This window comes from Solanum tuberosum, unplaced genomic scaffold, assembly GCF_000226075.1.
Source record: "Solanum tuberosum cultivar DM 1-3 516 R44 unplaced genomic scaffold, SolTub_3.0 scf00010, whole genome shotgun sequence".
Classification (NCBI taxonomy): Eukaryota; Viridiplantae; Streptophyta; class Magnoliopsida; order Solanales; family Solanaceae; genus Solanum; species Solanum tuberosum.
The window spans coordinates 2,691,907-2,716,810 of record NW_006238936.1 but is presented as its reverse complement, the minus strand read 5'-3'; the positions used below and the strand labels follow the sequence as shown (position 1 = coordinate 2,716,810).

The 24,904-nt window shown below is 34.1% G+C and overlaps 4 protein-coding genes across 6 annotated transcripts; 2 read left to right on the top strand and 2 right to left on the bottom strand.

Annotated features, from left to right (window-relative positions):
- Positions 1–2,842: 2,842 nt before the first annotated feature.
- Positions 2,843–3,746, bottom strand: LOC102586330 (desiccation protectant protein Lea14 homolog). Its single transcript, XM_006339572.2, has 2 exons — positions 3,467–3,746; positions 2,843–3,356 (listed from the first exon to the last, which is right to left on the bottom strand). The coding sequence occupies exons 1-2, from the start codon at positions 3,670–3,672 to the stop codon at positions 3,071–3,073; spliced, it is 492 nt and encodes a 163-aa protein (XP_006339634.1). The 5' UTR covers positions 3,673–3,746; the 3' UTR covers positions 2,843–3,070.
- A 2,733-nt stretch (positions 3,747–6,479) lies between these two features.
- On the top strand, positions 6,480–10,553 carry LOC102584214 (uncharacterized). Its single transcript, XM_015312064.1, has 7 exons — positions 6,480–6,867; positions 7,688–7,760; positions 8,082–8,147; positions 9,009–9,074; positions 9,157–9,239; positions 9,802–9,996; positions 10,486–10,553. The coding sequence occupies exons 1-6, from the start codon at positions 6,713–6,715 to the stop codon at positions 9,962–9,964; spliced, it is 606 nt and encodes a 201-aa protein (XP_015167550.1). The 5' UTR covers positions 6,480–6,712; the 3' UTR covers positions 9,965–9,996; positions 10,486–10,553.
- LOC107062247 (uncharacterized) lies at positions 10,512–11,907 on the top strand. Its single transcript, XM_015312647.1, has 5 exons — positions 10,512–10,701; positions 10,824–10,908; positions 10,997–11,086; positions 11,233–11,284; positions 11,574–11,907. Exons 1-5 carry the CDS (start codon positions 10,513–10,515, stop codon positions 11,905–11,907), a joined length of 750 nt encoding a protein of 249 aa, XP_015168133.1. The 5' UTR covers position 10,512.
- LOC102585658 (proline iminopeptidase) lies at positions 11,669–19,144 on the bottom strand. 3 transcript variants are annotated; one of them, XR_001474342.1, is made up of 11 exons: positions 18,789–19,144; positions 17,523–17,659; positions 17,278–17,451; positions 16,784–17,017; positions 16,570–16,670; positions 16,394–16,466; positions 15,445–15,513; positions 15,192–15,299; positions 13,790–13,915; positions 13,291–13,556; positions 11,669–11,883 (listed from the first exon to the last, which is right to left on the bottom strand). XR_001474342.1 is itself a non-coding variant. In XM_015312059.1 (10 exons), exons 1-10 carry the CDS (start codon positions 19,114–19,116, stop codon positions 13,362–13,364), a joined length of 1,545 nt encoding a protein of 514 aa, XP_015167545.1. In that variant the 5' UTR covers positions 19,117–19,144; the 3' UTR covers positions 13,013–13,361. The 3 variants fall into 3 exon arrangements, 2 of the variants coding, with proteins under 2 accessions (XP_015167545.1, XP_015167547.1); XM_015312059.1 differs by lacking the exon at positions 11,669–11,883 and having other exon boundaries at positions 13,013–13,556; XM_015312061.1 differs by lacking the exons at positions 11,669–11,883; positions 13,291–13,556; positions 13,790–13,915 and adding an exon at positions 14,085–14,535.
- Positions 19,145–24,904: the final 5,760 nt, after the last annotated feature.

The window sequence follows — 24,904 nt, the reverse complement described above, 5'->3', positions numbered from 1 at the left end:
AAAATCGGGCATGGAAAGATCTGTATTTGTATAATTATAAGTGTATAGGAAAAATATATATGTATTTGTATATACAATTTTCTCCCGTTTTATACAAACACAATCACAAATTATACATTTGTGTTTATATAAAGTGAGAGAGGCAAGTAAGAGTGGCGACCGAGATTTGGGAGAGTGGCGAGTGAAATTTTCTGGGGGAGAGGCGAACGAAAAGATATGTCTATATACAGTTTTCTCTCACTTTATACAAATACAAACACATTTTATACATTTGTGTTAGTATAAAAATGAGAGAGGCGAGGGAGAGATTGCCAGCGAGAAAACGAGGGTGACGAGGGAAAATTTCAGGAAGAGAGGCGAATGACAACAGTTTGCTACGAATTACAATTAAATCAAACTGTAATTATAACATTTAATTTAAATTAATAATTTATTATTTTATACAATTTTCCCTACTTTTTCTCTTAAAGCATATTTAGAAAAAGAGAAAAAGGGGTGCAACCTAAAGGAACAGAGAGAGCAGTACTAATTATTTAGTTGACATGTCTAGTATAATTATTTTTTATAAAATTAACATCAACATTTAAAAGTACTCTAATTTTATTTGGTATTTATCAGCTAACTCAAATAAACTCTAAATAATTTTTTCAGTCACAAATCAAAAATATACTAGTATTATACTCCCTCCGTCCCATATTATATGTCGTCCCTTTCTAAAAATAGATGGACCACAATATATGTCATTTTATAAAATTTATGCATAAATTACCATTTTTTACCCATTATACCCTTGATAGATTAATTAATTAATCTTGAAAATGTATTTACTTTGACTAACCTAGGAAATCTACAAGTAATTAATTTCATTTGGAGAGTACTTCATTCATTAATTAACTATTTTCTTTATTCACTACTTATTCTATAAAATCTGATTTAGAAAAAAATATCAACAAACAAATTAAAATAAAAGATGAAAAAAATTCAAAAATAATACTTGAAAGTTGAAGCTTCAACAAATTTTATCAAGGAAGATGACATTTCAAAAAGTTCAAAGGAAAATTTAGATCAATTTTGAAGTAATGGAATTTGAATATTTTGTGATGTTGTCATGTTTGCTTTAAGAATTTATATATAAAAATGTAGAAAAATATTTTACACAAAATATATTGGAAAATTGAGGTGGGGAAAACTTGATTTTTTAATCTTTTTGGATCAATTGATGAAAAAATTTGGTTCCAAAAAAAAAACTCTAAAATTTAAATAGTCATCCAAATGCATTTATATTTTTGAAATCTAACATTTCATCATTTATTACAAAGTTGTCATAAGCAAACATTAAATAAGGGCATAAGGGTAAAATTACTTTATTTCTTGATGCAAGTGCAAATAAAAAATGTGACATATAATATGAGACGGAGGGAGTAACAAGAAATCTTAGAAGTGGACGAAAATTGGACCTTAATTTGTGTCATTTATGACTACTGCTACAAGATTTAATTACCATAGCTCTTTTAAACATATCGACATTTAAAGTAATTTAACGCTTCTGGTCATAAATAAAAAATACTATAGTTTATATACGTATACGGTATATATAGTAAATAAACAATTTAGAGGTTGTCAGATAGTCGGTAGTAGGAGCGTAATGAGGACAGGTTACGCATACATGAATGTCAGTATCTCCGGCGCGCGTAGCGCCCGCGTTCTTTGATTGCTTTATTCGTGCAGATCTAAACTAAAACATCAATTTTCAGCATATTCGTTGGTGCGTGGAAGTGCAGAAAAGTTCCATATGGACAGAGTAGGGCTTAATTAACTTTACAATTTGTCAAACGTGGGGATTGTGATGTTTCATAGTGCAAATTGGTCTCAATTTTCTATTGCCAAGTGTTTTATTTAATAAGTAAGCCTTTCCATTTCACTTGGGATTCCACAATAATTTATAGATACTTTTTAGTACCATGATATGAAAACTTGATTTGTGGATCTCGAGATGGTTAAATTATTTTCTTTTATGATAGTTTTGGAAATTAGAATGATCAAAGATAGGTTACATATGTCCTTCGAAAGTTTTGGAATTTCTTCGTAATAATCCCCTTACCTTACTTGCCTCATTTTAGAGAGAATCTCAGAGTGACTTCTCAACTTTTGTAATGAATGATGATACATTTTTTTGTTTGTCATATCATTGTTCTATACTTAAAAATAATAATTTAACTTTATGATTAGTATTTTATCTCTATTAAATTGGTTTATGATCACCTAAAATTTATATCCTTAGTTAAATGTCGTGCTCAGTAAAATAACATTACATTCAATGTTCAGTGATCAAACACCACCAATATACAAATATATATATTGAAATAGAGAGTAGTGATTTTTTTAGGGAGAGAGGGGATGCAGATAAAGTGATTACGTTCGAATATGGTATCCGGTGATTTGGTTTTGAGTTATTGCTTTCAATAAATAATGGTTGATGAGATCTTATGGGATAAGTAAATAAAATGGTTTCCTACCTATTAAGATGGTAGGCGAGACCTGAACTTGCACATAATATACTACTTTTTTTTTTTTAAGTTTCGGAGACTCGGTGTTTATAGCCCACATTGAAACTCCAATTAAATTTGATTTTTCTTTTTTCTTTTGTTTCCCACCCAATGTTCGGAGCTAGCATTAGAGGTTCAATTAAATTCGAATCGCACACTACAAGGCCCATTCAAGGATGACGTTTCCAACAAAAAAAAATTCATACTAAGGATCCAAACCTGAGACCTCTGTTAAGAGTGGAGCAGTTTTACAACTGTACACGACCCACAACCCATGTTAGGTTGCACATACTATACACATAAAAACCTTTGTTCCGTGCCATATATATCTTAATTATATCATGTGGTTCTACTAAAAATAAAGTGTAGCGCGCAGCACAAAATAAGAAAAGTACACTTGTAATTTTTAATTAAACCCCAAAACTGGGTTTAGGCTTTTTGGAAAATCAAACAAAATACATAAAAACACCCATAATGAAAGTACAGTATTAGTTAGTAGTAATATTATTATTAGCGCGCTACTTTCAGATCTCTTTTTCAGTGTCTTCTTCTTTGTCACCGTTCCATAAGTCGGAGAGTGATGGAAGCTTGATCTCGCCGCTATGAGAGAGTGGGATTGTGAAATTCCCAATGACTGGAAGGTCAATGGCGAGACCCAATTCCAGTTTATAGTCAATGTCCCAATCTTTACCAATATCCTTACCCAAACTCACTAGCATACTGTGAGGAACCTTCACTGGCACATCTAAAATGGTTGTGTCATTTGCTTTTATATTCCCTGGATCTGGAATTGTTCCTGATACTATAACCCTGTATTAATTATTTCACAAAAAAATCATGAGTATATAGAAATATCTTCCCAAATCTGGAATACATGCTAACACACATGACTATATATATAGGAAGGAGATTTATTGGACCTGCCGGAGCATTTGAGAGTGTAAGAGATCTGCATGATGGGTACAGGAACAGAGTAAGGGTTTTTCACGGCCACTTTGGCATGATATGAAATGCTGTCCATGCTAACTTTTTTCAGATCAAAGTCTGTGATATCAGCCTCCGGTTTCTCCATATTCCCCACCTTCTCCGACACGAAATTCATCGCTTTCTCCATGAAATCTGCCATTCTAGCTTCTATTTTTAAACCTAGATTGAAAATTTATGTAGTGCTTGAGGAATAGATATTTATTTAGCTTCAAAGTGTTGTCTATTTATAGGATGTGGTTATTCTGTGATTATATGTCTCTGAGTTGACACGTAAAAGAGTTATGATATGGATAACTAGATATTTTTTCTGCAGAAAAAATTGTAATGCCGACACGAGTAGTACACGTGATGGTCGGTATATCTTGAGCCCGTGTCCAAGGTCACTTTTGACCACATCAATACAGACCTATCTCTTCAACATTAATTAAGTTCTACTCTTTAGTTGGTTGGAGAGGGGAAATTCAAGTACCTGTTTATTTAACTTGAAACTTGAAGGTTGTTCTCTGGTTGGTTTCAATTCAAGTTATGATTAGATTAATTATTATGAGATAAATTATGATGTAATTATTTATGATAAGATTATTTTTTATTGAGTATTTGATTTATTGTATTCAAAATAATAAATTTTAAGAATAATTTATTTGTTTATAAAAATGCCCTTCATAAATGTAAAAAGTAATGTTTTTGTTATTGACTTATTTTATTTCGAGATAAGTTATCCCGGGATTACTATACCACTCAAGGGGAAGAATAACTTATCCCAGTACTAATTATTAATCCTGAGATAAGTTATCCTGGACTTACCAACCAAACAACAAATTAAGTGGTACTCTACTACTATAATTTAATTCCAGGACTATTTGAAAGTTATCTTTCACACCAAACGACCCCTAATAGTTACTACTCCTATACTCAATTTATATGAGTTAGTTTAACTTGACATGAAATTTGACTTATGAAATTTATGATCTAAAATAAGTTATAGATATTTATATGGAGAGAAAACATTTCATTAAAATTAAATTATTCCTAAATATAAAAATTATTTTTAAAAAGATAAAAATAAATACAATTTTCTGAAATTAACTAGTACAAATTGCATTGGATGGATTCATGGAATTTGGACACTAACAATATATCTCACTTGAGATTTCACCACGTATTGCTCAACATCTGTCGACAACTTTTAATAGGCTTAAGATCTGACTTTCTCGTCAATCTCAAAAAGATCGTCCCAATATGCTTTCTTTAATTTAAATACTAATTCTCCAAATAGTCGGTTTCCTAATTTATTTATTTTTATCTATACAATAGTATCATTTTTCATGCGTCTCACGGTCTCAGTTACGATTTCTTTTTATGTAATCCCCACCTTGGACTTTATTATTCTTAGTAAACGTCTTACTTACATTTTATTATTCAGTCAGAACATCTCAAAAATTATAAGCTCCATACAACTCACGATTGAATAGTAAATGAAGATTGAATTCGATCTTAGATCTCCTACACGAGAGACACACCACTCCACCATGTCCTTGCGGTCTAACTTAAAATAAACCTTACAGTACTGCTTTTTTTTTACCACTTTTAGATACTTAATTTACCTCTTTTACTGTTTTTAACCGGTCAAAAATAGTTTACTATGAGTATTTATTTGGGCGAAATTATAAGGATTTGGTTTTCAGGTAAACAATCTAAGGATCTAAGGGATTTACTGAAATGACTCTGCCTCTCCATTGTTTCTCTTTTGGTCTTTCTCTTCTTTCATTCTCTCTTTTTTCACCTCTTCTATTTGCTCCTTGTTATTACTGTATTTCATCACACATTTAACACATAAAATTCAAATTTTTTTTAAAAGAGCATCACAAAGAATTTTAGGGAAAATAGCATTGTAGTCTTTAAATTATTTCTATATTCCTATTTTAGTCCTTATATTATTTGTGATAGCACATTCGACCTTTAATTAAATCAAGTGTGCATTTTTAATCCTTAAGCTAACGACAACTTATTAGAGTTAGCGTCACCTACAGGTAACTTATTTTATTTAAATCATGTTTTCTGGAAATGGAGCAAAGATAGTAATAGAGTGATAAGTATATTTTCTATCTGGTTTGGATTTGTACCTTGAGTATGAAATCATTTATGATAGAGAGTGTTTTATCGTTAAAATAGAACTTCTTGATCTAAATTTGAATTGGTTGAACCTCAAAAGAACTACGTGCCACATGGGGAAAAAAACTACCGATATCGTGTAAAAGATATTGTGGAATTGCAGGCATGTGTCTTATGGTGTTTCCTCGAATTTGGATGAGGAGACAAGTGAAATGAAAAGTGTAGGGATGCACTTGCAGTTGAAGGTCTTTTAATTGCACTTGTTATTTTTTATTTGGCTTTTAAATTAGTAATTGTAAATAAACTGTTAGATTTACTTAAGCTTTAGCCTACAAGGACTAAAAATACCCACTCAATTAAATTGAAGACGGATTGTTCTATCACGAATGATACTAGCACTGAAATAGGAATATAGCAAAATACTCCTTTATTCCATTAACTAAAATTCCAAAATAATTGAATTGTTTTAAGTTCAAGATAGATGGTTGAATTTTTTTTTTCATATTTCTCATTTCTTTTAATGAAGTTTGATATTTTCTAAGAGATAAATTACACTTACTTACAAAATTATATTTATGATTTTACAAAAAAAACAATACTGTATAATTTAAATTATGTCCTTAAATATTTTTCTTAATAAATGTGCATTACCTCACAAATTCAATAAATATGAAATAGACGGAGTACTAGTCCTAATAAATTTAGATATTTCATTTCCCGCCCTACCCCCACCCACTCATCAAATACCGGCACTAACATAAGTGGCTTATTGATTTTATATATATATATATATATAGAAAATTGAAACCATTATTTCTAAATAAACAGCACACACAGTTACACATACTTTTGGCTTGGAGAAGAAGACATCCCAAGTTTGGAATTCATGATTTGCTGTACAACGGTTTTTAACTTATTGCTTCACGTAACAGAATGCAAAACGATAACGAACCAAATCCAAAAATGGAGCGCCAACAACGTGAACCAAAGCACCATAAATCTGTTTATTTGCTACTGCTGTTGAGCAAATTCGGAAACGAGAAGAAGCATACTGCACCTTCTCTGTAATGGAGAAATCAACGAGCAGCTCCGTGAATGTTCCCACCGCCGGCACGGCGTCGATGCTTGTGGAGACGGTGGCTGATTTGATGTCTATGTATATGCAGACTGGTTACCTAAATGATCTCTCAGTTTTCAGCGACCTCTGCCTCTCTCTAGCCAAGTCTGTGTTCTTCTCTGTTTCTGCTTTACTAACTGATTTAGTAATCTAAAATTCAAACACAAAATGTGTACCTCTAAGCGCACACATACATAATTTTTGGAAAATTGAAGTAGAATTATTTGACTTTCATGTTTGATGGAGTAACTTTTTGAACTATGTATGGGTTGCTGTCAAACTTTGGATTGTTTTACTAACACAAATTAGGTATTTCGTATTGGAAGTTGATAAAATCGTTCTGCAGATCAGGTTACGAGCAATTGCTGATATTGTATTCGATTTCGATACCTCTAATCACTAATGCTATGCCATTGAAGCTAATATGTTTGTGGATTGACCTAAATGAATAAGCTGAAAACTCAGTATTGCTTGTGCTACATTCTTTGTTATTGAATATTCGAGGTTTAAGTGGAATTGTCTATGTGAATGCATCAAAATGAAAAGCATAAGTAAATTATTAAGGTGCAAAACAGTGAAACAAAAGGGACTAATTTGAGGCAAGTTTAGTTTAGTTAGTATCCTCCAACAGCTTAGCATTGTGTAAAGATATGACTGAAATTTATTGTTTAAACAGTATCAAATTTCTTGCGGAATGGAGTTTATGTCCATCCATAAACCTCTTTACAGATAGACTAACATATACATTATATAGTGGACTTGCAATCGATTACTCATTACAGAACATGCAAAGATCTATTCTAGTTTACTATATTTGTTGCTTTTACAAATCGAGTTGAACTCAATTTCCAAATAACTTATGGTGTTCATTTTTAGTCCTAATTTTCTTACTTGAGATCAACTTCTCTTTGAAATTCAAAAGCAGAGGCATTGATCATGCAGTTGCTAACAACGAGGTCCCCTTAAGATCACATGAGCTACCGTCACTGTTGAAACAGGTAAGATAGACCAAGATGCAAAAAAATTAATTAGTTTCTTAAATTTATAATGCACATTGAAACAGCATATAATTTTTGCATTTTCAGGATGCTTCCTCTCAAAGCTGCATTTGTGTCTTTAACTGTAGTTTGATTAATGTTTGTAACTTATCATTCATAGTCTAACTTAAGTTGATAAAAGCTGAAAATAAAATTAAACGCTGTGATCGGTTCACAGTGTAAGTCTTGGTACATCTGCTCTGGAATATGTTTGACAGATTTGTTTTGAATCTAATGGGAGCATGTGCTGGAAATTTATGATCTGTTTTCATGTGCTCCAAGGTGTACAAGTATAGGAATGACTTTTCCATCCAAGAGGCTTCTATGGTGCTACTGATGTACGTCAAGGTATACAGAATCTTTCATGTTTCCTTGTTAATTTTGTTGTATAGTGTCCAATATGGAAACCTCAAGTCCTAGCAACTAAGTTTTTCATTGCAGCTTGTATACCAAAATTCTACTTGCACATCCCAGAATTTGTATGTAGTTTATACTTTTGATACCATTTATTCTCTTTTAGTGCAGAACTTTACTGTATTACTTCCTGTAAAATATAGGCTCACTTTCCATTGTTATAATGATGTGGTCATTCATCTACGAGTGTTGTATGTGCAAGTTCTGTGCTTTTTCTACACCTTCAAGATGAGTTGCTCACAGAAATGCTGCCTGAACTTTTTCTTCTGCTGGATCCACCATAAATTTCACTATCATACTCACATCTTCACGACCTTTTCTTCCCCGAAAGATCCGTATTTCTCACCAATAAATAAGCAAGCTAAGTAGCAAATAGTGTTGGTAAAACTATTAAGAATCCTCTTTCCTAATACTGTAGTTTTGAGAGGATGGTAGTTTTAGACTTGGGTAAGGGAGAGATAGGATGGTAGTTTTTCTAGTTTTATACTAGAACTAAGGCACATTGCTTAGTCAGAGGGTTAGAGATAGCATTGTTCCTGACTTCTAAAAACCTACAGACCCTTTACAACATTCCTCGCTCATGATAAATTAGATAAAACTGCAAATATGCTTCTCTCCAAATACTGAGTTCTTTTGTAAACCAAAGGAACAGATATATGGTTGTTTAAATTGTTTCCAATATTCTGAGGAAACCTCGTCATCTTGTTCATTTCTATAAATTAATGTGGCAAAGCTTCTTATAGTCTTGCACTTAGTTTTGATTGAATGGATTTGCTGCATCTATGTACTGATCAGAGTGCGTGCAAGGTTGGATGGTTTCGGAATGAAGATGCTGATGATCTGCTTAAACTTATCCAGGAGGTAAGTGAAATCTCTCTGTCGATCCTGCTGATTCTTTGGTTTGCAATGACTCTGTGTCTTGTGACTTTTGGATCCTGCTCAGGTTAGCAGATACTTCTCTAGTGCTGAAGATGTTGACGTTGAACCCAGCTACGTCCACCCTTACGTTTCAAGAGTATTACCAAGGTCCGTACTAATGTGTAAACTATGACATTACTAAATACCAACTGCACCTCTATTACCAACAGTTCACTTAATACACCACACGATTTATATGAGATGTTGTTCTTTTTTATTTTCTGTACCTATTTTATGAAACAGCCAATCATCTAATCTAGCAGGCTTTGTATTTCCTGAGCAATATTAGATAGTTAAAACTCATGTATGTGCAGTAGCTTTGTCTTGTGTGAATTTTTAGTCAAAACTTCAGAAAGTTGCATGTTTCAACAGCCATGGGTTATCCATAACTTGATTGGACACTGTCACAAAACAGTCGTTGTGCCTTAAATGTTGGAAACCTGACATATATTTGACAAAGTGCTGGTGTAATCCTCCTGTAGTGTGGTGAAGAAATCCTTCTGGAGTGAACCTCTTTATAATTTCTGCAGTGTTCTTCATGATCATATTCTTTCTGCCTTTTTGTCAACACATGGAGCTCACACTTCAATTTTACTCACTAATCACTATCATCATCCCATCTCCGCAATCACTTTTCACGTTAGAATAATGTCAAAGCTTTCAAATGCAGATTCTGTCCAAAGCTGAAGATGGACAGGATAATAGCCGCTTTTCAAATCAAGGCAGGTTACTTTATCTACTGCAGTTGCTGCAAGCTGAAAATTTGGTGGTCTTATCGGTTATTTGTGTGTAGCCTGGATTTGGAGCCTTTCATGCTGGTTTTCATATTATAAGGGAAATGTTCTCTCCAGAGATGGAAGATATAGTAAGTGCCTTTTTTATATTCCTTTGAGGTGTAAAAGCGAGATGGATCATTCAAAGCAACATGTTTTTTTCCCACTTATGTTGCATATTGCTTATACTCTAGTTGAAGAAGAATTTAGTGTTTTATTATTAATATCTTTTCTTTTCTGAAACCGTTGTGGTTCTCTCGTATAAATGTTTGCAGTTTACATTTCAGTAGGGGACTGGTTCCTGTGTCCAATTGAACCTTTACATTGTTTCACATTTTTTGGCTTCACTATTGGGGAATTCCAGATAATTTCTAGAGAACTGTTGCCAGTTCTTTTGCACTGTTCTAATTGAATAATGCAAGTCATCCAGTAGCAACTATGAGTACTCAGGAGAAAGAAGTTGGGTCTTTATTTTTGTACATTTACTGCTTTAAATATACTTACATCATACTGTTTGAGCTATTACAGAATGCTACTATTTTCTCCATGTTCCAATCTCATCGTCTAAAATTTTCTTGCAGTTGTTACTTGTAACGAATGTTGATAACATGGAGACCTCTTCCTGCATGATTGCTCCACCAGAAACAAGGTATAACCTACTTTATTTTATTCTATTTGTCAGGTTAAACTCATCCTCGATTCTTACTTTGATGCCCGGGCCTAAATCTCAGCTCTATTTTGGCTGCAGTTTTCTTTTAAATGGAAACCGACTGGAGGGGACGACTAACGTGTCCATAGTCCGTTTCTCCCAACAACTAATTTCTCTCTCTGAAATGACTTTCTTGTTATCAATTTTTGGTGTTGATCAATTGGTATAGCCGCACAATTCATTAAATCTCCATCGCCCTGAAATTTACAGGACTGTATGCTGCAGTTTCCCACCGTCATCACTAAAATGCTCAAATATGGTGTCAATCTTCTACAAGTCATAGGACAATTTGATGGTATGCCAGAATTTATTGAAAAATGATGTCATTTTCATAAAATATCTGCTTATCTATGTGCTGTATTTTGGAGAAAAAACTTTTACAGGACATTATATTGTTGTAATCGGCACAATGAGCTCACTACCATCTCAAGAGTCAAAAGATTGTAGTAGAGCTCCTTGTTTAGCTCATTCAGGTAAACTAAAATAAAAATAGATGGTATGTACTTTTATTTTAGTAGCATGCAATTTGCATATTTGTTTCAAGTCCATTTATGTGAGAACATATCTGAAGAGGATATTTTGTATAACATGAATAATTATTGCTTCTACCTAATTGCAGATCTGGAAATTGTTGAGACCTCATCAAGAGTCTCGCTTAATTGGCTCATCAGGTAAATTATCAATCTATCATATGGTACACTAACTTTTTTTTAATGCAATGTCCTCACTGCATAAAATCAGGATGGTAAAAACTTAACCCCCCACGGTTGTTTATTCCTAACTAATGATGAATGACATACAGTTATCACTTAATCATAATTAATTAAGATATATTTTCACTTCATTAAATCAGTTAAGTTAACCATGGTAAGTTGAATTAGTTAGGTTTAAATGCCGGTGCAGTTAAGTATTTACCAACCAGGATGATCTAAATGTTGACATGTTTTATACTTCTCGCAGCAATTCTTGCCAGGTCTCGAATCAGGCAGGTGACAAGTTTGTTCATATAATCACAGCAGCAAATGGATTCTGGAAACCAATATTACAGGACGATAGTAACCCAAGTCAAATATATAGCAAGAGCCAATCCATTAAGCAGCTAACGCATGAAAATAAATACAGCGTAGACCCTCCAACTCTGGATAAAATTCAAATGCAAAACAAACCTAGAATCGTTGTGCATGCTTCTATTCAAGTTACATCAGTGAAAACAAATTCCCCGGCAAACTATAGTCAACAACCTCAAAGAGCCTTCCTGGTGCCATCTCATCTAGCAACATGTGGAGAAAGGTAAAAAAATGTGCTCAGTCATGGTTATCCAGATTGAGCAAAAGACAGAGCCTTAGTGGCACCAAGAACTGATAACTGGATTCCCTCTGGTAAAATGAGGGAGGGGCAGCCTAAGTAGCAAAGTCTATTTGGCTCCATCTTAGCAATTTAATGTTTTGTGATCGATAGTATCCTTTTAATTTTGCACTGTATAATCTCCTCCGGTTGTTTTAGTATGAAATTATTCAGCGCAATCTTTTTAAACGCTTTTTATTACTTCAAAAAATTGTAAAATATATACTATAGCATAATAATTTTTGAATCTCTAGTTCAACACATAAAATAACTTTTAGTTATGAGCTGGTTAACTTGACTAAAAGTGACTCCACTTTAACAGGTTAAGTGGTTATATATGTTGCCTATATAATTAATCAATTGAATTAATCCTTAGCCAAATGGGTGGTATGGTGGGGGAGAGATAAAGAACAGATCAGGCCAAGGAAAAGAGGGGTGTGGTTGGCAAGGAGATCATGAGATGTTTGAGAGCATTCAAGCTGACAATGATTGAAGAAGGTTCAATACTTGACAATCTGATCCATGACACTATCCTCTCTGTAGTCACAGACGACAATAATAAGGTGCATAGGAACCCTTCTGATATATTAGAAGTGTAAGTGACTTTTTGTCCTTCCCTAAGAGGACTCCAATTCTTAAAATGTGTAGATAAACATACTTGTCTTTTTCCATATGGTGTGTATATCGAGGTTGGGAGATTGGGAGGTGAAGGGAAGGATAAGAACAAAGAAGGCTGAACTACTTTCTTGCATAAAACATAGATATAGAGAGAAGGACGAGTATTAGAATGGGGCACTCCTTGAGTAAGAGACATTTCAGACAAGCCTCTCGCGAACTTCTAAAAGCTATAAACTACTAAAAGGACATTCAGCAAGGATGTGTTCATTGTAACTACTTACTTTCGAATATTTTTTGAGCAGGTGGGTGTGTGGGATTGAGGCCTGAAGATATCTAAGACACAGTACCCATGCACAGAATAAAATATTTTGTGGTTTTTTAATAAAGCAATTAAGAAAATTACAGAGAAAAACTTTGAGAGAAAAAATGCTGCAGTATTATCAAAGGGAATTATTTTATTAATAATCTAGAGACTTACATTTATAGATATAATTCCTAACTAAAAATAGAAAAATAAGATATTAACTTAACAGTTTAATTCAAATAACAAATAAAAAGAACCAACTCCTAAATATAAGTCAAATAGGACTCTAATAACATAATTTTAAAATCCTAAAAATAGCTAACTGTTATATTTCTCATTTCTGCAATATCCTGAGACATATTCTCAACATATTTATTGAAAGGTCGGAAGGAAATAAAAAAGAGAATTTACCAATAAATTCACGAGCATTATCTAAGCCTTTGACGTTCAAGAGAAAGCGTGGATGGTGGTGGAAAATAGAGTTAAAACAAGGGCTTCTTTCCATTTAACATAGCAAGCAAATGATCAAAAACTCGACTTCCAGCATCTCTCAAACCAGAGTGCATGTACTCATTAGTAATCCAAGGCCTGATTCCTGCTATCTGAGAAGCGGTCTCCATAGATAGCTTTAAGTTAACATACATGTCTTCATAGTAAACAGCAGCTGCAACTGGTACCTATCAACACAAAAAGAACCCAGGTGACTACATAAAGTCTAAATCATTGATCAGCTTATAGTGCAACTCCACTACTTCAGTTTTGCTTAAAGTTGAGGCAATTTATGTATTATAAGAAGTAGCCAGACATCAAGGTAGATTATAATCCTTAGCAAATTGATTGACACGAGTATGGGGAACAACATTAATCTCAGGTATCTAAGCTTGTCAACTTTAACGGAAATACGACATACTTTATTTTCCTTTAATGCAGCAATGTCATATAATGATGGCCAATCCTTCTTCTCTGCCAATAGCTGGGCAGCATCTTTGAAAGGCCTCAAGGCATGGACTTCATCAAATATCCATGGGAATATCATCTGCATGTTAAATAAACAAGTGATCAACACTTGCTCGGAATACAAGACAAGTCCAAATTTTCTGTTTTTCACCCAAAAAGATAACAAAGGGGTTTCTTAGTTCCAGCTGAAAGAAATAAATGCTTTCTGCAAAGTTTAACTTCAGATCGATGTCTGGTCAGAATAAATGTAAAACAAATCCATTTACTTTCATTGATTGGCATCAAGAAGATGCAATGGTTACAAAAATAGATAAGCTAGCTCCTATACAAGATGCTATGATCGGGGAGCTAGCCAAACAGCAAAAAGAGAAGCTGAATGTGTGATTTATCAAAATGTCCATAATAATACAGTGTAGGTTATATTAAATTTTGTATAACAAAAAAAACCTCAACTCTGATCAATAAGCACCTTGTGTAGGAGAGAGAAGCTCTTCAAACCCACTAAATTATACATGTATTCCCTGACTCCTGTGTTATGATTTTGTCCCTGATAATTGATTGTTCATATGTCGTTCCAAATCAATCATATTGTCTAATTGACCCTTTCCTCCAATCACCAACCAAATATCCATATGACTTCAGGAGGGGAGCTTTAACAGCCAACCATTTTGAATTCTAACCATATGTTCCTTTGCATTTCTTTGAAGAAGAAGAAATTTGTACTATTAAAAGAATCAATTTGCAGTGGAAGCAAAATCAAGAACAGGGTAACAGAAGCTACGTACATTTGCAGGAAGGGACAAAATTATGTCGGAACTTAAACTAAGGGAAATAGGTAGGATGTGTAAGGATGAACATATACATGATTGTTGCTCATAAATGAACGGGCATTACTATGATTTCAGATTCTCTATCGTCTACGCCACGCCTCCGCTCAACTATATGAGAGTGTGGCTGACATTGTAAAAGAACAAAGCACTCACATTTTTCTGGACCTACAAGCTGGAATTCAACTCCCAGCAGGACACAATACACTTAAATGTAATAAAGATATTTATAGGAGAACAAAATGAAGTTAATTTACAGCTCTTGTCATATATCTATAATAACTTCCAATAATTATGAATATATAGTGATTTTTTTTGCGCAAGACATACATATTACGTTAACAATAATGAGGAGAGGTGGTTTGGTTAGTTAAATATAAGCTGTAGTTTAGGCCCTCTCGAGGACAGAACCCTTTAATGTGGAAGATGTATCAGAGAAATTAAGGTGGAAGTAAAACTTTTTTTCTGTTTGACGCTTGCTTCATATTGTGGCAGTTCTTAACCAAAAACGACCACATTGTGTCTCACCTCTCCAGTAAAAAGTACAGGGCGGCCAACTTTTGCTGCCTCAATTGCATCAAATTTGTTGTCATTTAGAGCCCTAATTCTCTGAGCAGACCACAGGGATGAGGCACCCTTCATATCAGAAAAAAGCAAATGAATTAGACAGTTCATGCATGCCTGCAGAATTGAGGTATCCAAAACTATAAAAGTAGACGCAGAAATTCCTATTGGCCAAGTACCCCCACTGTTGTAGCAATACTCCTATTGAAAAGTTTACCTGGCAATATATGCTTTCATGCAAAAGAGCATATAAAGGGTTTGCATCAAATCCGATCCATCTCTCATACTGCAATGCCACATAGAACTCAATTTAGCAGATATCCATCATCCAGCTACTGTACTTCTAAATGCATCTAGAATCACCAAGAAAATGCTGCTAGCACATTCGCACAAAATGGGCCAAAGTTTCAGATCCTTAGCATCTCCTAAAAGGAAAAAAATCTCAATTTACAGTAACAAATATGAAACCTTTGTTTACTTGTTTTAGCTCGAAGACACGGCACTTCTATAGTGCATCAGCCATGTGAAAACTGTAATAAAGATAATCCAAGTGGGCTACGGCGTGACCTCTAAGTCATCATGAGCGCTAAAGGCTTAAATATGTCAGTATTCAAGATTCACATCTGAAAGAACTTTATTTTTGTCCAGCATCTAAAATTAACAATTTACCATGCAACAGAATTTCAAGTTTTCTAGAGAAATAAAGCTAGTAATAACTTAACATGCCACTTAGGTTATGGTTCATGGTTCATCGTAGATCACAACACATGAAAGATTTAGATATTCTTCCTTAATCCTTATCAGGATGTTCACTCATTTGTTCTTTTCTTTTCCCTGCCACTATTTTTTATTTCTTCATTTGAAACATTGATGCCAAAGCTGGTTTAATTAGTCATGGACAATCGTATTCAAGAATCTACATAAAGATATCATTAGAGGAACCATGTACACAAATAAAGAATGTAGGCCACCAAAAAATATTATACTGATGGTTATGAACACAAAGCATTTGAACTCAATGGTACAAAACATATGGATGATATCTATGCCAACGTAGTTAGTTCATGAACCATATTTACTAATTGCTCAACAAGATCTCTATTTTTTGCAATATTAATCAAAATAAAGTCACTGTGTTTTTTGTAATAGGCATGTGTATTTCTTACAGCATTCAAGAAGTAGTCACTGATTCTCCTTTTTGCTCCTTGAACTATTAAAGGATCCCAGACTCTCTCAAACCTACAAGCATTGCATGGAAAGGTAAAATTTCACTAATATGATTTTTTTAAATTTTTTTTTTTTGGGGGGGGGGAGAGAGAGCAGTGGCAAAATGATGGCTTACAGGTAATGCAGTCGTTCAAAACCAGTACTTGACCCTAGACCTGAGAGACCAAGAAGTTGTAGTCCTCGAGGTGTTAAGATGCCACCAGATGGAAGAGGTACCTATGTCAAACATGGAGAAAAGGAGGGAGATAGGACAGAGAGAGAGACATTAACAAAACATGGAGAAGTACGTATCAGATGGACTCATGAGTATACCAGTATAGCTCCCTTACCCCGCCTCCTGACTCTGCCAAATAATTTACAACATCACGAACAATTTCAATATCCTGTGGAAACCTCTTGTAATATTTTTCGTTCTGACAAACAAGCTGCTCAAATCCTGCCTTATAAACAGAATCAGCTGTGCATCCTTCACCAATTGGAGGGAGCCCACCAGTTATAAGAGCTTGTTTGAGTCCTTGAGGAGCAAAACTCAAGTAGGTAACTGCACAAAAGCCTCCGAAACTCTGCACGATAATCAATCCGAAATTCCAATCACACCACCAACAATAAGCATAACTAGCATCACTATTAAAACTTCCACACATTATATGACATGATAACTTTCCTCAAAAGAGATTTTAAAATAATTTTCTAGAAATATATAATCAAGACCATTGAAAAAAAAGTTCCTGCAGTAAGTCTTGTTCAACTACTTGTTGAGAGTATAGCACGATAGGGTTCAGGTATAAAAAACAAATACAGGAAAGAGCAAAAACTATGTGACCTGTCCAAGTATTGTCCAAGGTCCAGCATCAGGGACAAGGCGTTTTCGGATGAACTCAGCATCATGTACTATATTATCAGCTCGGAAATGTCTCAAGTAGTTAGCCAAATCCTCAGCAGACTTCACTTGTGACATAGATGATGGTGTTAATGGTGTTGATAGACCTGTTCCTCTCTGCAAGTAAAGCATCAGCGGAAGGAAACAGAACTGCTTATTTCATTATGGTTGAGAGAGAGAGAGAGTACCTGATCCATTAAAACAATACGGTACTCCTCACATGCTCTGCTTATCCATCCTCCAGCTTCAGTTGGTCTTGGGCATTCAAAGCCTGGTCCACCTTGCAAATATAGTAGATATGGCAGAGATTGTTCCTCCTTACCAACTGCAGTTTACTTGATAATCAGTAGAGAAAATATATTAACCAATAACTGGTCCTAACAGAAAATAGCAGTTAGTTAATCAATGACTAGAGGTCAATTACTCCCCCCATTCTAGCTTACATGACATGTTCCAGAGTATGAGAGTCAAACTGCCTAATTTTTTGTATGAATTCGTACATAGAATCTTCAAGTTTTTTTGAAATAAAATTTAAATTTTAGGAAACTACATAAAGTACTCTAAGTCACAATAGTTAACAATTCAAAATATTTTTAAAAAGTATTTTAAAAATTTGTGGTCGATGAAAAACTTCTATGACTCACCAAATAGTAAAGTAGTACACACTAAGATATCTGTGTGGCCAGAACTTCACTTACTTTTTCCCTACAACCATGTATCTAACTTTTGCAACCACCACTTTAGGACAGACAGGAAAAGCAAAGATGGACATGTAAACTTGTTAAATAGGAGTAGTAGTTAGATCAAGCTTCACGAAAAAATCAATGACTTCAAAGCTCTTCATTTGTCATTTCCATCACAGCAAGTTGTACAAACTAGCTAGTCCAATGATACTACCAAAGTGAATCAAATATTTTGCCTTTAAACTACAACTATAATCCCAATTATATGTCAAACCATCCTAAGATACGACCTATTTCCTCAGAAAACAAAATTCTACCCTACCGCACAATCTAAATCAACACCAAACACTGCCTAAAACAGAAATCACACAGATCAATACATAAGCGTGCTAAAGAGCAAAAGTTAACACAACATATGTTGAACAAGTGTTTAGCTTTGAATCTACAGGCTTAAACTTATCTGGAAAACTTCTCCTACTACTTTACATATCAGTTAAGCTGAAATTTAGAGCTATTTTATAACACTGCCTAAAATACGAATCAAATAGAATGAACACATAAGCACGATAATGTGCATAAGTAAACCGAACAAATGTAAATCCATCAATCAAACAACTATATCAGTATCTATTCAGAATTAGAATATATTTACAAGCAATCCTTATGCTTTATCCCGAGTATACATGGCGAAGTCCACTTAGATTAGTTAGATAGAGTTAACAAATGCAAAATCCATAATGATGAACAACGGGAACGAAATTAGAGTAATACCAGCAACTACTTCACGAGCGAAGACTGTGATTTTAGTAGAGGAACAGCGATCGATAGAGTAATCGAGAGGAACGGTGAATCGGTGATCGCGTAATCGGAGCTCGGGAACGGAGTACCAAGCGTCGGAGACGTGGTCAGAGGTAGAGTTGCCGTCGACGGCTGCCGTCTTGTTGTCGGCCATGGCGGTTAGCTTTTGGAGTGAAGTAGTAGCGGAGGAGTGCAAGTAGAGAAATTGTTTTCGAAGTGGAGATGGTGAAATAATGGGAGTCGAAAATGGGCTATGAAGACGAATGAGGGGTTTTATGAATGATGAGTGAAGTGCCCGCATTTTGACTTCCCTATAGTTAACTTGGTTCGTCAAGGTATATCTACCAAAAAAAAAAAAATTATGTTACGAACCATAACTTTCCTTGATAGGATAGGGTTTTTTTTTTTTTTAGATAAGTGGTTAAAACACACTTAAACTATAACTTTTTTTTGAGTTTCATGCTCAAACTATTGAAAATGTGAGAAACACACCTAAACTATTACACTTTAGTTTGAAAAACATACCTCTGTGCTGACTTGATCAAATGTGTGTACACACTCTTTTATGCGTGTGTGGCCTTGATTTTCGTCCACATGGCTTCTTCTTTTAAAAAAAATAAAATATGAAAACACACCTAATCAAACTATAAAATTATTTGACTTTCCCACCTAAACTATTAGGAGAGTGAGAAACACACCTAAACTATCATTCATAAATTTGAGAAACACACCTTAAATTATATGTTACACTAGTTGCTTAAGCTCGCTCAAAAGGGACTGATAGTTGTAAATCAATGATGCCACAAGGAATTCACGACGCCCTTTGGTAGCTTTAATAATTTGAGGGGTGAGTGATTGTCCATGACATCAGATTCTATTTTTTTGTTTGTTTAATAACTAGTTAGACTATATTTGTGGTATCATTATGCCACCAAATAGAGCATATTTTCTTTCTATTGAATTGTCGCTTTTTATAGACTACTTCATCAATCATTTTCTGATTACGACTATTTAAACAACTATGAGCAGCTAAGGACATAAGTCACCAAAGCATTTTTAGTAGCTCGAAGTAAAAAATTGATTGGCTCTAGTTTGTATAGTATAGAAACACTGAAACCAAGTAATGCTTCAATTTGCAAAGCAACCTACAATGATATTAAACTACTTGGGTTGCAAATCAGTAACTGTGTTTAGTAACATCAAAATACACAACCAAAATTTGATACCATCCTATTCATAAACAAAATTCGATACTATCCTATTCACAACCAAAATACACGACTTAAGAATAGTTCGAACCACATGAAAAAGCAGTGACCAATAGCTTACAACAATTACTTGGGCTGCAAATCAGTCACCGTGTTTAGTAACATCAAAATTCACAACTAAAAGTTGATATCGTCCTATTCACAATCAAAATACGCGACTTAAAAATAGTTCGCGCCACATGAAAAATCAGCCACATCCCCTAAACACCTTCAGTTCTTGCTGCACCTTGTGATGAAGTTTATGACTTGATGTTCTTCTGTCTAAGCAAAACACTTTTATGTTGAAGTTGTCTTCTTGTGATAGCACTTTTTCCCTTCCATTTAAGACCTTTACTTGGTGCATACCCAAGGTCACCGGTGTCAATAGCTGAACTTATCAATTTCTCTTGTGCTCCACTCTTGATTACCCTACTAATAGATTTTCCTTGTTGTAAAGTAATAAAGAGTCGTTAAATTATTTTTAAGAAGTTTAATCAAGAATATAAGCTTATTAACTCTCGTTTTTACCTCGGCACAAATAAAACCATCTTTGCTCACAAATACTCCATGACCCACTACTCTTGGCCTCTTAAATGCATATTTGCACCTTTTCTATTACCACTGTCACTTTGCACTATTGAGATGGTTCAGAAGATTGAGATTGTTAGCACTGCTTGAGTGGGGTGAGATTTCTGCTTGCCACTTCTTTTACTATTGGCAGATGTTTGTGATGTGGCAATACCCTATGCAAAGAATAATTTTGAAAGTATTAATATATTATAAATAAACATTAATAAAAATCAAATGTACCTCTGAAGTGGCTGGAGGTTTGTTTGGACATGTTCTTATATTGTGACATTTTGACTTACAAGCGGAGCAACTCATGGTTTTTCCCCTCTTTGGAAGCTTTTCAGAACTTGGTACCTCTCCAAGTTCCTTTTTTTTTTTTTTTACCAAGCCTTCCTGGCATTTTCCTAACAGGAGGTGGCTCAACTTTTGGATTCGATGTCTCGGACCACATCTTCATGTTTGTTATTGGTTGTAAAAAATGTTTATAAGCTTCAGGTAGGTTTCTTTTTTGTACCACTTACAAATCGAGTCAAGGAGATTAGCTTCATCGTGATGTATAGCTGTTATTACATGTGCACAAGGAATCCCTTTCAATCTCCAACTTCTACAAGTGCAAGTTCCTTGAATTAGGTTAACCACATGTATATATGGACTATCCTTCACTTCATACCCATTATCACCATTCCAACTAATTTCCACCCTCATTGACTTCTTCACATTTGTATTTAGCATCAACATTGCCATTGGAGATATGTCATGAGTCCAACTATTTACAAATGTTATCACTTTAGTGAATCTATCATTACCTTTTTCCTTATTTCTTCAAGCATACTGATGATAGTCTTGTGCCTAGCACCCAACACCCCAAGCCATTAAACTTCAACCATATTGTTATCCACACTGTCACATTTTGAGGATGTCCTAAACTGTGCTTTGGACCATCTATTAGGATTGAAGTTTACCAAGTCATTAGAAATATATTTGCCTAATTGTTCTAATTTATCCAAGTTCTTCCTGAGTTCAGCTTCAAATGTTGATCTAGCACAAGCCCAAAACCTCTTTCTTTCCTCAACACCTTTCCAGTTTTTTGACCAGTTTGCAAGTATATGTCTTGCACACATTCTTTGTTCATATTCTGGAAGCAACTCATGAACATCTAAATATAATCCTTGAAAAACTTATGTGGTTAAAATCACTCAAAACAATAACTAAAATATATGTTGTTTGGACTCTTCAAAAATGACAATGAGGGCATGTTGAATTAGCCAAAAGTAGTGTATTTTTTGTTAATCCAATACAAGTATGACATCAAAAGTGAAGAGTCCGCACAACTAAGACTAAAATCACTTAACAACTAAAGCTAAAAGGGATGAAAATAGTAGACAAAAAAAAACAATAGCTAAACAAGTTGAATAACAAAGTACCACTAGAGTTTCTAATTTTGCGGACAAGATAGAATGTTGTTATGAACTATCAAAAGGTCCTTACAAAATAGCTGAAATCAATAGTTAAAAACTACTTATAACACATCAGCTAAAAAAATCATGAAAATCAAGTAGTTAAAAATTGGATGATAAGAGATGAAAACAGAGGTTAAAAAGAGCTTAAATTAGTAGCGAAAATTACTTAAAACACATTAACTAAAACTTGTAAAATCAGTAGCTAAAGAAACTGAAAATAGTAAGCTAATATTGGCTAATAAGGCTGAAACCAAAGCTAAAAAATCATGAAATCAGTAGTTAAAATTGGATGATAAGAGATGAAAACAGAGGTTAAAAAAAAGCTTAAATTAGTAGCGAAAATTACTTAAAACACATTAACTAAAACTTGTGAAATCAGTAGCTAAAAAAACTGAAAATAGTAAGCTAATATTGGCTAAAAAAGCTGAAACCAGAGGCTAAAAGTCGTACCTTTTACATATCACTTATGATCGTCAATCCTTCTCCTTCATATTAATGTCCAAATCAAATTTCAAGATTCTCAAAAATCAAGTCCAAGTTTCTCTACTTTCAGTTCCAACAACAACCCATGCTATTGGGAACATCTGATTATTCTTATCCTTTGCCATAGCAACAAGTAGCTGGCCTTTAGATATTCCCTTCAAAAAGCAACCATCTAACCCAATGCACTTTCTACAACCCTCAATGAATCCTTTTTTCAAAGATGAAAAAAATATATAAAAGGAATGAAAGAGTTTTTTTCCATCATCACAATTTGTCACTTTCACCACACAAGTGCTTCCTGGATTTGATTCAAGAAGCATATCTTTGTAGTCATAGATTCTACTAAACTCAGCAACATGATCACCCATTATCTTTTTCAACATCATTTTTCTGGCCTTAAAACACACGAACTTACCAATATACAATCACATGTCTGTCCTGACCAAATCTTGTATTTCCCATCCCTTTATGCAAGGTTGAGAAACAATTCTACTTTTATAGTACTTAGCCAAAAACTTAGAGTAGCACATTGTGTTGGTATTGGTCCTATAACACTTAAGTCTAGGATTGTAGTTTTTATAATGAAATCGGAAGATTTGAAATCTTTGCTTGCATAAAGTATCCAAGGACAACCATTAGCTTTGCATTTTACTCTGACCCTTCTTTGATCATTATGGATCTTATCCAGTTGATAACCTCTCTCAATTGCATACTTTCTCAAAGCTTTTCTGAATTTTTTCACATTTTCAAATACCATATTAAGTTGCCACACAACTTTTTTCCATGTTAGGTCATATGAGACCCTCTTGTCCTTCTTTCTTACCCTTAAAATATCAGATCTTTCAACATCTATTTCCCCCTCACTTTCACTTTCAAAACTATCGGCATCAGAACTGTCGTAAAAAGGCTCATCACCTACTAGCTTATCAGTTAAATTTTTCTTGGGTTTATCAATGTCTTCAAAATCAGGATCTATGCCAACTTCTCCCAGAAAACACTCAGCAATTTTTTTTTCCTTGGCTCTTTTTTTTTTCTTCAAATATGCTTTCAAATCCTTCTTAACTAGGCTCAGCTCTTCATGAATATCACTCCCATAACCATCCTTGTCACTAGAAAAGTCAACATTCTCATCACTTTCAACACCACTATGCACAATAGTTTCTACTTCATCTTTCTCCTAATCTTCATCTTAACTAGAAAACTTAAATTCATCTTCAGCTTCATTTGTGTTTCTGTTGTCATTTTCTATCAGATTTGATTGTTGGACCCCGACAATTTGATCTCTACCATCAATAAGTGTTATTTCTTTACCTAAAGGTGCATTGAGACCTTCACCAACTTTGTTGGTAGATTCTTTATTAGGTCTATCCACTTCATTGCATGTGGTCTCAAAAGACTCATTGGTCACATGTGTTATTTTGATAAAAACTTCCCCTTTATGGCAGATATAAATGTTCATAGTACCCCCAGCAACCAACAAATCCCTATCTTTAACCGATTCTACCAAATTGCCAACTTGAGCAGCTCCAATATATATTTTTTCTATATTGGTAACCCCAAAATCCTTGCAGTAGTCATTCACTTCCGAAATAGACAAATGGTCTATATCAACATTGAAGGCATATTCTTCCCTCCCCCCCCCCCCAATATAAGCAGGTTCTACCTCACTCACAAGTATACCACCGATGTGAAACCTCAAATTTACGTACTTAGTGTCCATTACCTTAGAACAATTGAAATATGCAAAGTTTAATAAACCAACTATTGTTCATGAAATCAGTAGCTAAAAATTGCCACCAGCACCAAAATTAAGTTCAGGAGTAAAGAAAGAGTACCTTATGTAGTCAATTTTTTCTCCTTTCAACTCTTTTCAGATGGTATGAATAAAAATCTAAAAAATTATACAAAATCGTTAATATTTTGAGACAAAAATAAGAACCCTAACATTTTTTGACAAATGAGTAACTAACCTTCAAACCATGATGAATTTGTGAATTAATAGTGAAAACCCTAATTTTACTCAAAATTTTCACACACCAAAGAGACTCAGCTGAGAAATAGAGAAAGATGCTTCTACACGTTGAAGGTTAAACTTTAATCTTTTGACATGGTGGAATTTGTTTCCATGTGGCAATCTATGTGGCATTTAAAAAAAATAAATTGAGAGAGTGTAATACACACACTATCATATTTTAATTGAGGTGTGTTTTTCAAACTAAAGTGTAATAGTTTAGGTATGTTTCTCACACTTTCGATAGTTTGGGTATGAAACTCAAAAAAAAGGTATAGTTTAGGTGTGTTTTAACCACTTATCTCTTCTTCTTTTTTC